At 35.9% G+C, this 13,034-nt stretch overlaps 2 protein-coding genes across 3 annotated transcripts; both read left to right on the plus strand.

Moving 5' to 3' along the window:
* Positions 1 to 492: 492 nt before the first annotated feature.
* LOC149923144 (uncharacterized) lies at positions 493 to 2,316 on the plus strand. The gene has a single exon (XM_090162359.1). It carries the CDS (start codon positions 493 to 495, stop codon positions 2,314 to 2,316), a length of 1,824 nt encoding a protein of 607 aa, XP_090018485.1.
* Positions 2,317 to 2,981: 665 nt separating this feature from the next.
* LOC149923145 (A-kinase anchor protein 1, mitochondrial-like) lies at positions 2,982 to 6,580 on the plus strand. Of its 2 annotated transcripts, XM_090163369.1 has the most exons (7): positions 2,982 to 3,093; positions 3,503 to 4,280; positions 4,358 to 4,556; positions 4,622 to 5,053; positions 5,801 to 6,013; positions 6,109 to 6,284; positions 6,357 to 6,580. In XM_090163369.1, the coding sequence occupies exons 2-7, from the start codon at positions 3,630 to 3,632 to the stop codon at positions 6,435 to 6,437; spliced, it is 1,752 nt and encodes a 583-aa protein (XP_090019495.1). In that variant the 5' UTR covers positions 2,982 to 3,093; positions 3,503 to 3,629; the 3' UTR covers positions 6,438 to 6,580. The 2 variants fall into 2 exon arrangements, with proteins under 2 accessions (XP_090019495.1, XP_090019496.1); XM_090163370.1 differs by lacking the exon at positions 2,982 to 3,093 and having other exon boundaries at positions 3,421 to 4,280.
* Positions 6,581 to 13,034: the final 6,454 nt, after the last annotated feature.

The following is a 13,034-nucleotide window of genomic DNA, read 5'->3' on the forward strand; positions in this document are numbered from 1 at the left end:
AAGAACGAGGGAATAATCCCCTGTCTCCTACTGTGGCGTTCGATACGTCAATGTCACTCAAAAGTGACTCAATGAACATCGGATTAGGGTTTTCGAAAAGTCGGGGGAGACGCATGGCGTTATTTTCATTTATCTCCCTAACTATGGGAAACCCATTGACGTCACTGCAAACTTTCCAAAGCGTAAGGGGCCATACATTGTATACACAACACCTGAATATTTTCCACTTTGAAATTTTCTTAACCTCTTTCCGAAAACAGACTTAAACAATAAACATAACAGTCTAATTCTATGCACGACCACGACTTAACACTCACGAGAGGTTCGTTTCCAATAATTAAAAAAATTGGTTTTCCGTTAATATTTTAATTAAAATGGGTAAATGGGCAAAGTACAAAAAAAGTATTGTAAAGAATGGGAGAAGCATCATATTTTAAAAGGTAATTAATATAATATTTTATACAATTTCAAATAAAATTTTTATTTACGACCATGATCTACTTTTCAGATTTTGTAACCGGAAATGAGGGGGATGAGTACGCTATGTGTAAATTTTGTAGAACCGATATCAGAGCGCACATGAGTGATTTAATAAATCACAGTAAGACTGCAAAACATTTGCGTAATTCTCCGGGAAGTAGCAACTGTTTAATGAACGGGTGTAAGCCGATTAATGAAGTTTTTACACCCAAAATTGAAAATAAAAACATATCTGATTCGAGAAAAAGACGTGAGCTACGAATCGCAACTTTCGTTGCGAGTCATTCTTCAATATTAGCGGTAGATGATCTAGGAGAAATTTTGCAAGATGAATTTAAAGACACGGGCTTTCAAATGCACAGGACTAAATGCACTGCCATCATCAAAAACGTACTTAGTCCTCATTTCAAAAAAACGCTAATTCAGGATATTGGAGATGGTCCTTTTTCAATTTTGATAGATGAATCAACGGACATAAGCGTCGAAAAACTAATGGCCATTTCTATTAAATATTTTAGTAGAAGTAGGGTGGAATTTATTACCACTTTTATCGGTTTAGTTGTAGTCGAAGACGGAACTGCCCAAGGACTAACGGATGAACTTCTAGAATTTTTAAAGAAAATGAATCTAGATACTAAAAACTTAATAGCCACAGACGGTGCAAGCACCATGTGTGGTGTGAGAAATTCAGTGTTCACTAAAAAAGCCATGGAGGCTGTACCAGGCTCAATTGAACATTTTTTAAAATCTGTTTATAATTGGTTTTGCCATAGTGCAAAAAGACAATTAGATTTTAAAAACATTTTTAAAACCATTAATGAAGATGAAGAGTTTTCGAAACTCCTATCGCTCTCCAAAACGCGTTGGTTAGTAATAGCAGACTCTATGGATAAAATATTGAAGCAATATGACGAACTTAAACTATTTTTCAATATATTTGTTAGTAAAGAAAAAGATTATGAAGCCAGAGTAATTAAACAAATGTTGGACGATCCTCAAACTAAATTGTACATGGAATTTCTACTTCCAATATTGAAAGAACTTAAACGAATGACCAAGCTTTTTCAAATGGACAAAGGAGACACTTGCAAAATATTTTCCGAACTTCAAAGTTTCTTCAAAATAACAATGGCGCGCATTATAAAACCAGCTGTGTTTAGGATAAACAAAGAAGCCGATAAACTTCTAACTTTGGATCTGGAGAAAATGGAGTCAATTTATCTTAGTGTCGGTGATTGTGATTTGGGACCTTCATTTTTAGATAAACTAGAACTCAGCAAATTAAGCGTCTCCTCAATCGACGAAATTAAAAAACGTTGTTTCAATTTTATTAAATCAGTTTGCATAAACTGCCAAATAAGACTTCCTAATTCTAGAGAATTACTTAATTTTCTTGAATCAATTTCACCCAACAGAATTTTAGCTGGAATATCAGCTTTGCCTAAACTTCCAAAGCAGGTGTTCTTTAAAGCTAGCCAAACTTATTTGGAAAATCAGTTGAGAATTCTCAATCATTTAGTGTGGAATGAAAAAGTAGACCCAATTAGATTTTGGAAAGAGGTATATCAATTTCAAGATGCAACGGGTGATTATCTTTTAAGGGGAATTGCCGAGGGTGCCATAAAAATTCTATGTTTGCCCATTTCCAATGCTCATGTTGAAAGAGTTTTTTCTCAAGTCAACATCGTTAAAAACGATTTGAGGAATAGTTTAAGTAAAGAAGTCTTAGAAAGCATTCTTTATGTACGCTTTGGCTTGAGCAGAATGGGATTAAAAAGTTCCGAATTCGTTCCGACCTCTGAGCTTTTGAACTTCAATAGTTCCATATATGAATGACGCGTCACTTTTTCAACATGAGCATTTGAAATAGTTAGTCATAATGTTGAAATGCCCATTTCGTCAGTTTTTGAAAATATAATTTCTTCCCAACTTTAATTGAATCTACGCTCCTACTCACAAAGTCCAATAATTTTGTTTTGATAAGTGTTGTACAGTTTTTCTTTAAAGAATTAATAATTGTATTAATTTGTACTTAAAAAAATATTAATAATAAAAATTGGAGTTTCTATAAAATTTCCCAATATTTTGAAAAGCGCGCCCTTTAAAAAATAAACCCTCGCCAAATTGGGCTAGAATTTGGGCTTGTTTATAAAATATGGCCTATTTTAAATTGGGCTGGAAATTGGGCTCCTTTGAAAAGCTGTTGGGCGGTAGAGGTAAAATTATATCTGGCAGCTCTGCTACTATGCTCGTAAGACTGGTTAGGAAGGTCGTGACTAGACATAAACAGCCTTCCCAGTCTTTTTAGAATTATTATTTGGGTGAAAGTAATTAAAACTTTAAAATGACAAACAGAAAATTTATAAATTGTTTGGAATTTTTTAGGAAATCACAATTATACTTGGGAGCTAAAAATATCTCATATTATTCTGCAAGTTTATTGCCCGTTTATAGAAACAGTGGCGCACTCTAGATAGCAAATGCTAAACTATTCCCCATCAATTTCATCAAAACTTCCAATTTATTCTTGATGGCGGATAGGTATAATTCGCCACGTGGGGATGTTTTTATTGATAATTTTTACTCTTCACAAACCATCTGAAACGGAGTTGCGTAAGTTCTAATTTTCATTAAAAACACATTTAGTTTGGGTTACGAAATATTTTTTCCAAGTAGGTCTAATTATTTTTAATGTTAAATCGGCTTTGCCCTTCTATCCCAACTGACTCATAGGCAAGGCCTATCTGGCCCGGCCTCGTGAGTACGGTTTTTTACGTAGTTACGATTGGAAATAACGCGTGGTGCACCATATTGTAGGGTTAAATTAGAGGTCAAAGACATAGTGACACAAAAATTTGATGTAACGACACTTTCTGACACTGTATTAGTTATATTAGTTATACATTTCTTGGAAGAAGTATCAATTTATAACAAGTTAAATACTTAAATAATGTCATTGTCTAAGGGATACGTCCATCAAGATTGCGGAACTTATGGTACATTTTCCCATGTTTTCATATAGGTGAAAGGTTTTTTCAGAGAGGATAGCTTTTTTCAAAAGGAAAATCAAGAAATTTCATTTAGTCAAGAGCAGTTTATAAAAGCCACAGACTGGCTTTTATAGATCACCCATTGATAGTGGTCACTTAATGGCCGGTACAACCTCCAGAACTATTTTGGTATGCGCGTTTCCAGCTGTTATAACATTGTTGACTTTTCTCTGGATTCGTAAAAAGAAAAAATCAGTTGAGCTAGAAGGCACCAGTGTAAAATCAAGTACACCATCCTGTAGAGAATCTATCAATATATCTAATAGTGAATTGAAAGATAATCAGAGAAACCCACAGCAAAACAAATCACTACCCACAATGAAGGAAAAACCATGTGCAGCGGATCACATTGAGCGAAATACCTCTATAAAAGATTGCAAAACTGTTGAGTCACTGCCAGATGTTGATGTTGAGGAATGCAACACTAAGGAAGAAAGTGATAATGTAGTTAAGCAAAGGGACTCTTCCGATAATCCTAATACCACTACAGATGCTTTAGTCCAAGAGTTATCTAACATGCGCATTGAAATTAGTGAAGACTTAGAACATTGTAATAGTGAGGAACCGGTAGTTGATGAACATTCTGAACCATTAACTCGCCTTTCCTATTCGTCAACTTCATCTTCCACCAGTGATGCTTATCTAGTGACGGAAGACAAAGTCAATCGTCACCGCGAATGTCCTTATGAATTGGACAATGTTCCTGAAATGAGTCCACCACCCAGTCTATATTCTGATGCTCACAGTGAGGTAATTTCTATTACCCCACCCACACTGTGCCAAAAATTAATTTCCGGAAATTTCAAATATTTAAAATATTTGAATAGGGGTCTAGTGACAGTGGAAAAGGAGGCAGTGACATAATTCAGGGGAGCTCCAATGATAATCAAGGCACTTTAAGTGGCTATGAGGACCTAATCAGCTCATCGCCAGCTTCCTCTTTGAGCAACTCGGTATTGGATAATTCCGGAAATTTGTTAGTTTACGAATTTGAATTGCCACAAGAGCTCTGTGGGAGATTAATTGGTACGGTCTCGTTTGAAGGAAATATCTGAAAAAAATTTCCTTTTCATTGAAATTTTATTTTGTAGGTCGACTTGGAAAACACGTCAACTATATCAAAAGCCAATGCAATGCAAATATATTCATTAAACGCCACCCTTACGATGGACACCTCAAATTATGCGCTGTAGAAGGAACACAATCAGAAATCCAAAATGCTCTAGATTTAGTTCGCAAAAGGTTTCCATTGAGCCAATTTCCAGCTGTCACTTTAGTTCAGGTCAACACAGGCGCCGCAGTTGTCACTCCAACTGCGGGAATTATGCTACCCGAAACTCTGCAGCTTCATCTTCCAGAGGGTGTAACCTGCGACGTGATACTGTCCAGCATGGTCAATGCGGGCCATTTCTTTGTCCAACAACCAACACATCCCACTTACCCGTCTCTCAGTAGGCTAGATCTCTGTATGGCTGCTTGCTATTCCCAAATTGACACACCTCCAATGCCGCAACCTATAGAAGGTAGAGTTTGAAATAAATAATACATAGTTTTAGCACATCATGAAAATTTACAAACATGAATTTCAGAGCCAAATGACTGGTTTTCAATGTCAAAAATATTTTTGGCTCTTGATGTTTAAATAGAAATAGCAGACGATATTTACCATAACCATAAGTTATAATAAACATAAGTATGACACTTCTTATTCACCCAATGCCAATTTTTTAATGACAGTCTGTTTCGCCAAACCATTACGAACTGTTCCTAGTATTTGGAGGATAAATTGGAAAATCGGTGGCGGAGCAGCCAAGGCCTATTGAAAATTGAAATGCTTTCAAAAGTGTAAATAACGCCTAATTTTGTAAAATAATGATGATTTATTGAATCGGAAGATAAAAATAACTATTATAAACACTGGTTCCATTTCGGAAGTTAGTTTTTTTTAATTTCGAACCTAAACCCGTGTATGCTCTTATATCTCGTCATCAAACTAACCAACTATTTTGGCTACAGAAAGGACGAGTTTACTGTTCGGAAACTTCCTATTTTACATTCACTCCACGACAGACTATCATTAACCGAATTCATTCTGTGCCATACTTATGTTTATTATCCACTTATGCCTTAACTATTGTCTTAAGGCATTTCGCTTTTCAATGGGAACTTGCGTAGAGAGGCTTTGAAGCGGAATTGTAAATTTTCAAGGTTGCTAAGGAAAAGAAATTTATCAAGGCTGCTAAGGAAAATACCTTTTTAATCTTCGTTAGTGGGTGTCATTTGTTCCGCTCCTACTATGGGAGGTTGGTACAGAGCTCAGGTGGTCCACATTCATGAATCTACTCAAGAATGCGATGTGAAATTTGTGGATTACGGAGGATACGCTTGCTTGCCCATGGTGGAGCTTAGACAAATCCGAAGTGATTTTATGACACTGCCCTTTCAAGCATCGGAATGTTATTCAGCAAATGTAAAACCCCTCGGTAAGCCTCTATTCCAGCTTAATTTCTGTTATTATTTTCACCCTTTATCATTTTTGGTTCATATTGCGTTTTTGCGCTAATTCTAATTTGATTAGAAAATGAACTTTCTGATTCTTCGGAACAAGCTAAATCATCTTACACCAATTGGTCGTTGGAGGCTAGTGTCACCTTTGAAGAATTAGCTCAAGGTCAAATTTTGCAAGCTCTAGTTGTTGGTCATGCTGAAGATGGTGTTCCCATGGTTCATTTATATCGTATCCAGGGAGTCTCTGTAAGAATGTCTTAAATTGGTTTTTAAATCCATTAAACGTACATCTTATAAATTTCAATTACCATTTTCCAGACTGTGTTCATTAATCGCGAATTGGTAAATAGAGGAGTGGCTCAATGGCAAGATACCGAAAGTCGTCCTGCATTGATGTAAGGCTAAGAAAATAAGGCTTCTATAAACAAATTGCCTCGTTCGTAGGACTTTACAAAACAGTGTGATTAATAATTATTATGCAGTTCTTTCTTTCTTTTTTAAAGAGAAGATATTTTAGGTACTTTTTGCCTTCAAAACAAAAACACCCATATTTTGTACAAATATATATCATTTACAGTCTTTAAAAAATGATGGTTATGCATTTTTTCTTTCGATTTTGGTCGCGGGTTGAATTTGATGAAATTCATTTTGCATGTTATTTAATTTTTTTTGTAAATATTTTTTGTCCTTATTTTGGTTGTTAATGGCAATATTTTTTGAGTAACCAAGAATCATTCTCGATTAAAATTCACCCAAATTATATTTAAAAGTTATTTAAACTTCTTTTCTGTATGACAATTTTTAACTAAATTAGGCTTCTTATTTAACCATTTTGAACCATGTCACGATTAAATTGATAGGATATAATCATATAGTGTATAAAAAATGTTATTTATAGTTTTCTTTTGGAAAATTTGAAGCGTTGAAAGGGAAGATTTTTTGGAAATAGTATAATTCATGTTTCTGTACAGTGTAGTTTACGATATCTGGTAAATATTTACCAAGTAGTTATTTTTTCTTATATTTTTCCTTTTTTATTTTCTATTTCATGAAGCGCTTTTGCTAACTCTACTCTTGTGTGTCTAAAAAGTCCTTAGGTTTTTGTATAACACAAAAATGTAGTTAAAGAGTGAAATAATCTATATAAAAATTGTTTTTCTAATTTCTTTCACGCCTACTAGATATAAAAGAATATCTTGTTGGGATTATTTTGGTTTAATTAACCTTTTGTGTAATATTGTAAAAACAAAGTTTTGTCTTAATAAATTGGAAATAGTCTATAATTATTATGTGTGTGTGTTTTTTTTTTTTTTTTTTTCATTTTGTTGATTAAACTTGCTCCAAGAATGTAAGTGTGGTGGAAAATAAAATTAGTAATTGTGATTTTCTAAAACCATTTCAACTGAAAAATTAGTTCATGCATATGCATATTTTAATATCTTTATGGAACCATTTTCCCCACAGCGTCATTAATAACTGGAATAGCCTGCAGGATGATATGGTCACGCAAAAATCTTGCCGTGTTTTTAAAAATTTGTTATGGACCTACCTAGCTGAGTAAACCTAGTGTCTCCCTAACTGTATTAGTGTATTTCGTAGTATTTTTACTTTTTTCTTTGTATTCTAGTAATTTTTGTATCTCTCTTTTGTAGTGTAATTATATTATTATTGGTTTTGTTTCTACTCCCTGTATTCGGATGCTTGGGCATAAGCCCCTGAGGCTTTCCAAATAAATAAATGCAAATTTTATCTTCTACGTTGTTAGGGCGGAGTAATTAGGTGTGTTTTGTTTGAATCGGTGGTTCTCACTTTGTCACCTCGTGGAACCCTCGCTTGAATAAAATTTTAGTTTTTAATTTTTTTCAAAATCTCCTGGAGCCCCATTTGAGAATCACTGGTTTGAACAATAGACAAATAGAACATTATCCAGGACAGCTATCGCGTACTATATTTGTCGTCTCGATGTAACGATCCACTCGGGGGTAGAAAGGCGGATGACCGGAATAGGCGCTTCAATAAAACATCTTCAGGGAAATTGCCAAGAAGTAATATATATCCGAGAGCCAGGACCTGCAAGTTACTGTTTATTTGTTCATTTATTTAATGAAATAGTTACAGGTCACGAAGCTGGTAGTTAGCTTTTGTGTGACCAACAGAGTAATAAACAAATGGCTACTGAATAATAAAATGACGCAAGGGCAAACAAAATACCCATAACAGACGAGGCTTAAGTGAGACCTCTGGACGGAACATCCTGTTTGTGACGTTTTAAACCACGTGACCGCCATTGAAATATACAGGCGGAAGTAAGGAAACGGATGTTCAGTCCAAATGCTGAGTTGCCAGGTAAAAATGTTAATTTTTGGCCCCCCAATTAGCCTTTTCAGTTTACATAGAGCCACGTAGTGGCAAATGCGAGAAGCTCGTAAACTGCTGGATTTTCGTCTGTTAAGCAGACGATTTGTCAATAAAGCGTCTGCGTAGCAGACGAAAATCCAGCAGTTTATGAGCTTCTTGCATTTGCCACTACGTGGCTCTATGTAAACTGAAAAGGCTAATTTTCATCATGAGTCTAATGGTACACACATAAAGTATAAAAGTAAAAACAAAAGTCTGATAAGACATAAGACTTCATACAAAAAGTCATCAGCTAGCGCGGGGTTTCAGCTTTGGCTGTAGATATTAGATAACATGTAATTTCTTGTACAGACGACGGGCATCTATAGTAACCAATCAGAACGAGATAGCTAGATTCAAAAATAGCCAATAACTAGTGGTAAATAATTGTGACGTACTGAAAATAGTACGAAGTTTTGCGATTTCTCATTTCAAAATAATTCAGTTATTAGTTAGGCCATATGTAACATAATTACTCATAAGTATGCCTATGTATAACATTTACATTGAAAAAAATCAAAAGTAAATAGTTCTTTTTATAAAATAACCTTGGCCATCTTGTTGAAATGTTGCCTCCCCGCTTCAGCTGTGGATCCGTTTTCTCTACCACTAAAGAGCTTATGAACTCATTCTTAGGCATTGGCTGAACTATTCCAGGGCAACATTTCAGCAAGTTGGGCTAGCGTAAAGACATTTTATAAAATCAACTATTGGGGGAGAAAGTCTGGCACTTTGGTGATTGGGTCCAACCGCATGACGTCAAATTTGTGGGGTAAAATTTTTGGGCTTCGGAAATTAATTCCCCCTCGCCTCTTTACAAGGACACAAAGGTATCGGTTGTACTCCGCCACGATGAAAAATAGTTATCTATAAAATACGTGAATATTAAACTTTTGCTTTCGATAATTTGGTTAATTTAGTTCCTAAATAAAGTAGATATATGATAGAAACTAAAATGCGACATTTTAAAATATAATAACACGACTTTTGAAAAGAAATAAACCGTAACTAGAATAACGCTCACTTAAATCGTTGAGAGCGTGGCGCCATCTAAGAGCAGAGATCGGGACTAATTGGTAAATCTACGATGTTAAGGCCTAACAATTTGCAAGTTTAACTGAAATAATAGCTATAGCTACGAGCTTTTTATGATTATTTTACAATTGATATAGTAATTATTAATTAAAATAATGGTTGCCAGGAAATAAAATTCAATATTTTCATCTTGAGCTCTAATGCACTATTTCGCGTGTAATGTGCTATCCTTATTGGTTAGAAATATAACGTGATCACTAGCACTTTAAAAAGGGTGTCAAGCATGGTGGAAGGTAAAATCTGAAGGCAGTGATAGACTTTCTCCCCCTATTTACTTTTGAAAAAAATCAATGAGACTTTGTTTCACACGGAACATACATTAAGCGGACCCAAAAATGCAAAAATGCTTATAATCCTTGCGCTATTGAAAAGGTTACCATGGAAATGAAATCATGTGATCGCGAGGCACGAGCTAAACTTGACATGGGCAAAGCCAGAAACGCGCGAGGAATTCTCACTAATTTCCGTTTCCCATCAGTAAAGTTGATGACGCGTATTTCGTCACGGACTTGTAAGTGACGCAAATTACGTCATATCCCATGAACAAGGTTTCATTAGCGAAAATGCTTTTATGGCATACTTATGAGTGATTATGTTACATATGGTTAGGGTTGTAAGTTTTAAACAAGTTTTCGGATTTAAGTGTTTTTTAAAACATTTCTTTGCATCAGGTAAATAAAGAAATATACTACATAACTCTCTTATCCCTTTAAGTTTCATAAAAACTGAAATTAACTATACTTCTATCAGTAGCGGCGCTAAGGGTGGGCTGAAGTGGGCTTTAGCCCCCCTGCATTTCTGAGAGGGGCCACATATTTATATTAAAAGGGCCACATATTTATAATTAAGAGGCCACATATTTGAATTTATGAATTTTCTTTATCTCTAGAAATTTGTTTTATTGCCAAGAAAAATATTTCTGGAAAAAACTTTCAAAATCAATTTGTTTACCATAAACAGATAGATCCGGGAGGAAGGGAGCGGAAATTGAGATAAACTTGAATGGACAATAGAAAGAATAGAAAGGGAATTTAGGGAAATACCCCGGGCGTGCACGTGTCCCCTCCAGGTCGGACACAAGGTCATAGGGGGTCCAGTTAACGCGACGAGAGCCGCAACAATAAAACGACCTTGCTCTTCTCGCTTCCTGGAAAATTTATAAGGGGTCACTAAATTTGTAAAATGGAGTGTAGCTACACTCCATGGTTGTAAGGGCCACAAAATTCTTAGGGGCCACAAAATAATTAGCCCACCTGTGAAAAAACCTTAGCGCCGCTACTGACTTCCATGTAAAATCAGCGTGAACTATTTTTTGTAGTGCATAGCCACTCTTTTCGTTACACATTCGGTGAAGCGGCGCGCAAAGTCACGTGATTTTAGGTGCCACCTTACAGTGACATCTGCCTAAGCTGGGAAAGGGGAAAGGATTAAAAATAACACGTTACGCTTCCTTGCGCTAGTTGATGACTTTTTGTATGAAGTCTTATTAGACTTTTGGTAAAAGTGGAATAAAACAATAAAATATAACCTAATAAAAGAAATAATGGAAACTTTTCACCTGAATACCGAACGTCGTGTTTTTGCTAAGCCTTAATATGTCGAAAATAAGCTAGTTAAAAGGAAACACTTGTTGCATACCGTACATGTGAAAAGTTTCCATTATTTCAACAAGCACTTTATAAACAGTAACTTGCAGGTCCTGGCTCTCGGCATTATACTTCTTGGCGATTTCCTTGAAGATGTTTTATTGAAGGGCCCATTGTTTACAATATCAGTCTTCTTTTTCCGTTCGGTATTTCTAATAATTTCTGAAAAAGGTTTGTGACGTAAAGTTCTACCAAAGTGACGTAATTCTGTGTTTTCAACATTTTTTTAAAAGATGGCGCTAGTGATTGAGGGCTTCGTTAAGAAGACGCGTTTTGAATTAGATTGTTGTCCTGGAGAGGAGAATCTTTAGTTAAAAGGAACCACCTATGGACTGCATTGTACAGGATGAAAAATTGGTGAATAAGTAGATAAGTCCATTATGGACTTATCTACTTATTCACCAATTTTTCACCCTGGAGAATCTTTATTTGCCCATGGTTGGCAGCTAATTCAGAAATTCTAAAATGTGGAGTGGTTTTCCAATTCCCAGTCTTCAAACGTGACACATTCAAAGAATTATAACGCCACCATTATTTTGCGTTGAATTATCCTTTTCAGTTTACATAGAGCGACGTAACGGCTATCTGCTGCATTTTCTTCTGTTAAGCAGACGATTTGTTATTGTGCAAGAGAAAAGCGTCATTAAAATAATACGAATTTATTGTACAGCAATTACAAAGTGGATCCGCTTAATATACCCTGTGTTTTGTACGAGGGGCGAGTCACTCCACGAAATCTGTGTACACGCTCGTACCTTTGACTGTACTTATGATAGTAAGTACGCGTACTCTTTAAAGTCTGTACCTTTAACAGTATTGAGTACGCGGAATCGGTGTACAGTCTCACTGACAGTGGTTAGCCAATCGGTCTTGTACAATAACAAAATGAAATTAAAAACAATGAATTTAAGAGCTCCTCGGAAACTCTTTGAAGAATTCCACTTAACCCTGAAAATAAACAATTGAATTTACATTTTATTCAATCAAGGAATTACATTTAAATTTCAACACGTGAGAAACTTATAGCGTTTTATATTTGTATGCTCGAGATTCGCTCCGAATCTGTCTCGGACGTCATAGATCTCACCCCAATCGACTAGAGTAAAACCGCAAATTTAACATCCATTATCATATTCCAGGTTTCCAGCGCGCTCTGTTGCTTTTCGTCTGCTATTATTTTGAATTTTTGCGTCTTGGTCTGCAATTTTGCCAAAACATCAAAAAGGATTAACAGGCAAAAATTTTCTCCGATCTGGATATCGATCCGTTGATCTGTCGAAATCGGCAGATTGGTGTTGGGCGATCTCGGAGCACCCGGGAGTGGGAAATGGAGCACGCGAAACTTGATCGGGGCAGATCTGAGCACGCAAATGGAAAATTTTGATCAGAGCGATCTATCTTCAAAAACTACTGTTCTCACCAAATTTAACACACAATCCCTAAGGGATTTGGGTGTACCGGGACCACGTACAGTGCAGCCGATGCCGACGTATTCCACATAACTCTCCAAGAATTAGGCTTAGAAGAGCCAGGGATATCTTAAAGGGAATATAACCTAAGGTATTTGGTGTTGAACACCCACCTTTGCAGCTCAGGCCACTCTTGCCTTTGACTTTAGAAATGTTTGTCGCCACTACATGTACAGGGTAATTTAAAAAATTGAAGGGGTCTTCCGTAAAGATCGCTTTGCACGTTATATTCCCCTTAATCGAAAGGAAATATCATGCCCTCGGTAGCCCGTTATGAATTTTGGAGATCGGGGCCCCTCAAGCTGATCATTTGCCCATAGTCATAGTCAATAGCTACGCCGCAAAATTTTCGTTTTGAAAACGAAAACATTTGAGAGAGTTGGCCGTTT

Source organism: Leiobunum rupestre, chromosome 11, assembly GCF_980474605.1.
Source record: "Leiobunum rupestre chromosome 11, qqLeiRupe1.1.hap1, whole genome shotgun sequence".
Taxonomy (NCBI): Eukaryota; Metazoa; Arthropoda; class Arachnida; order Opiliones; family Sclerosomatidae; genus Leiobunum; species Leiobunum rupestre.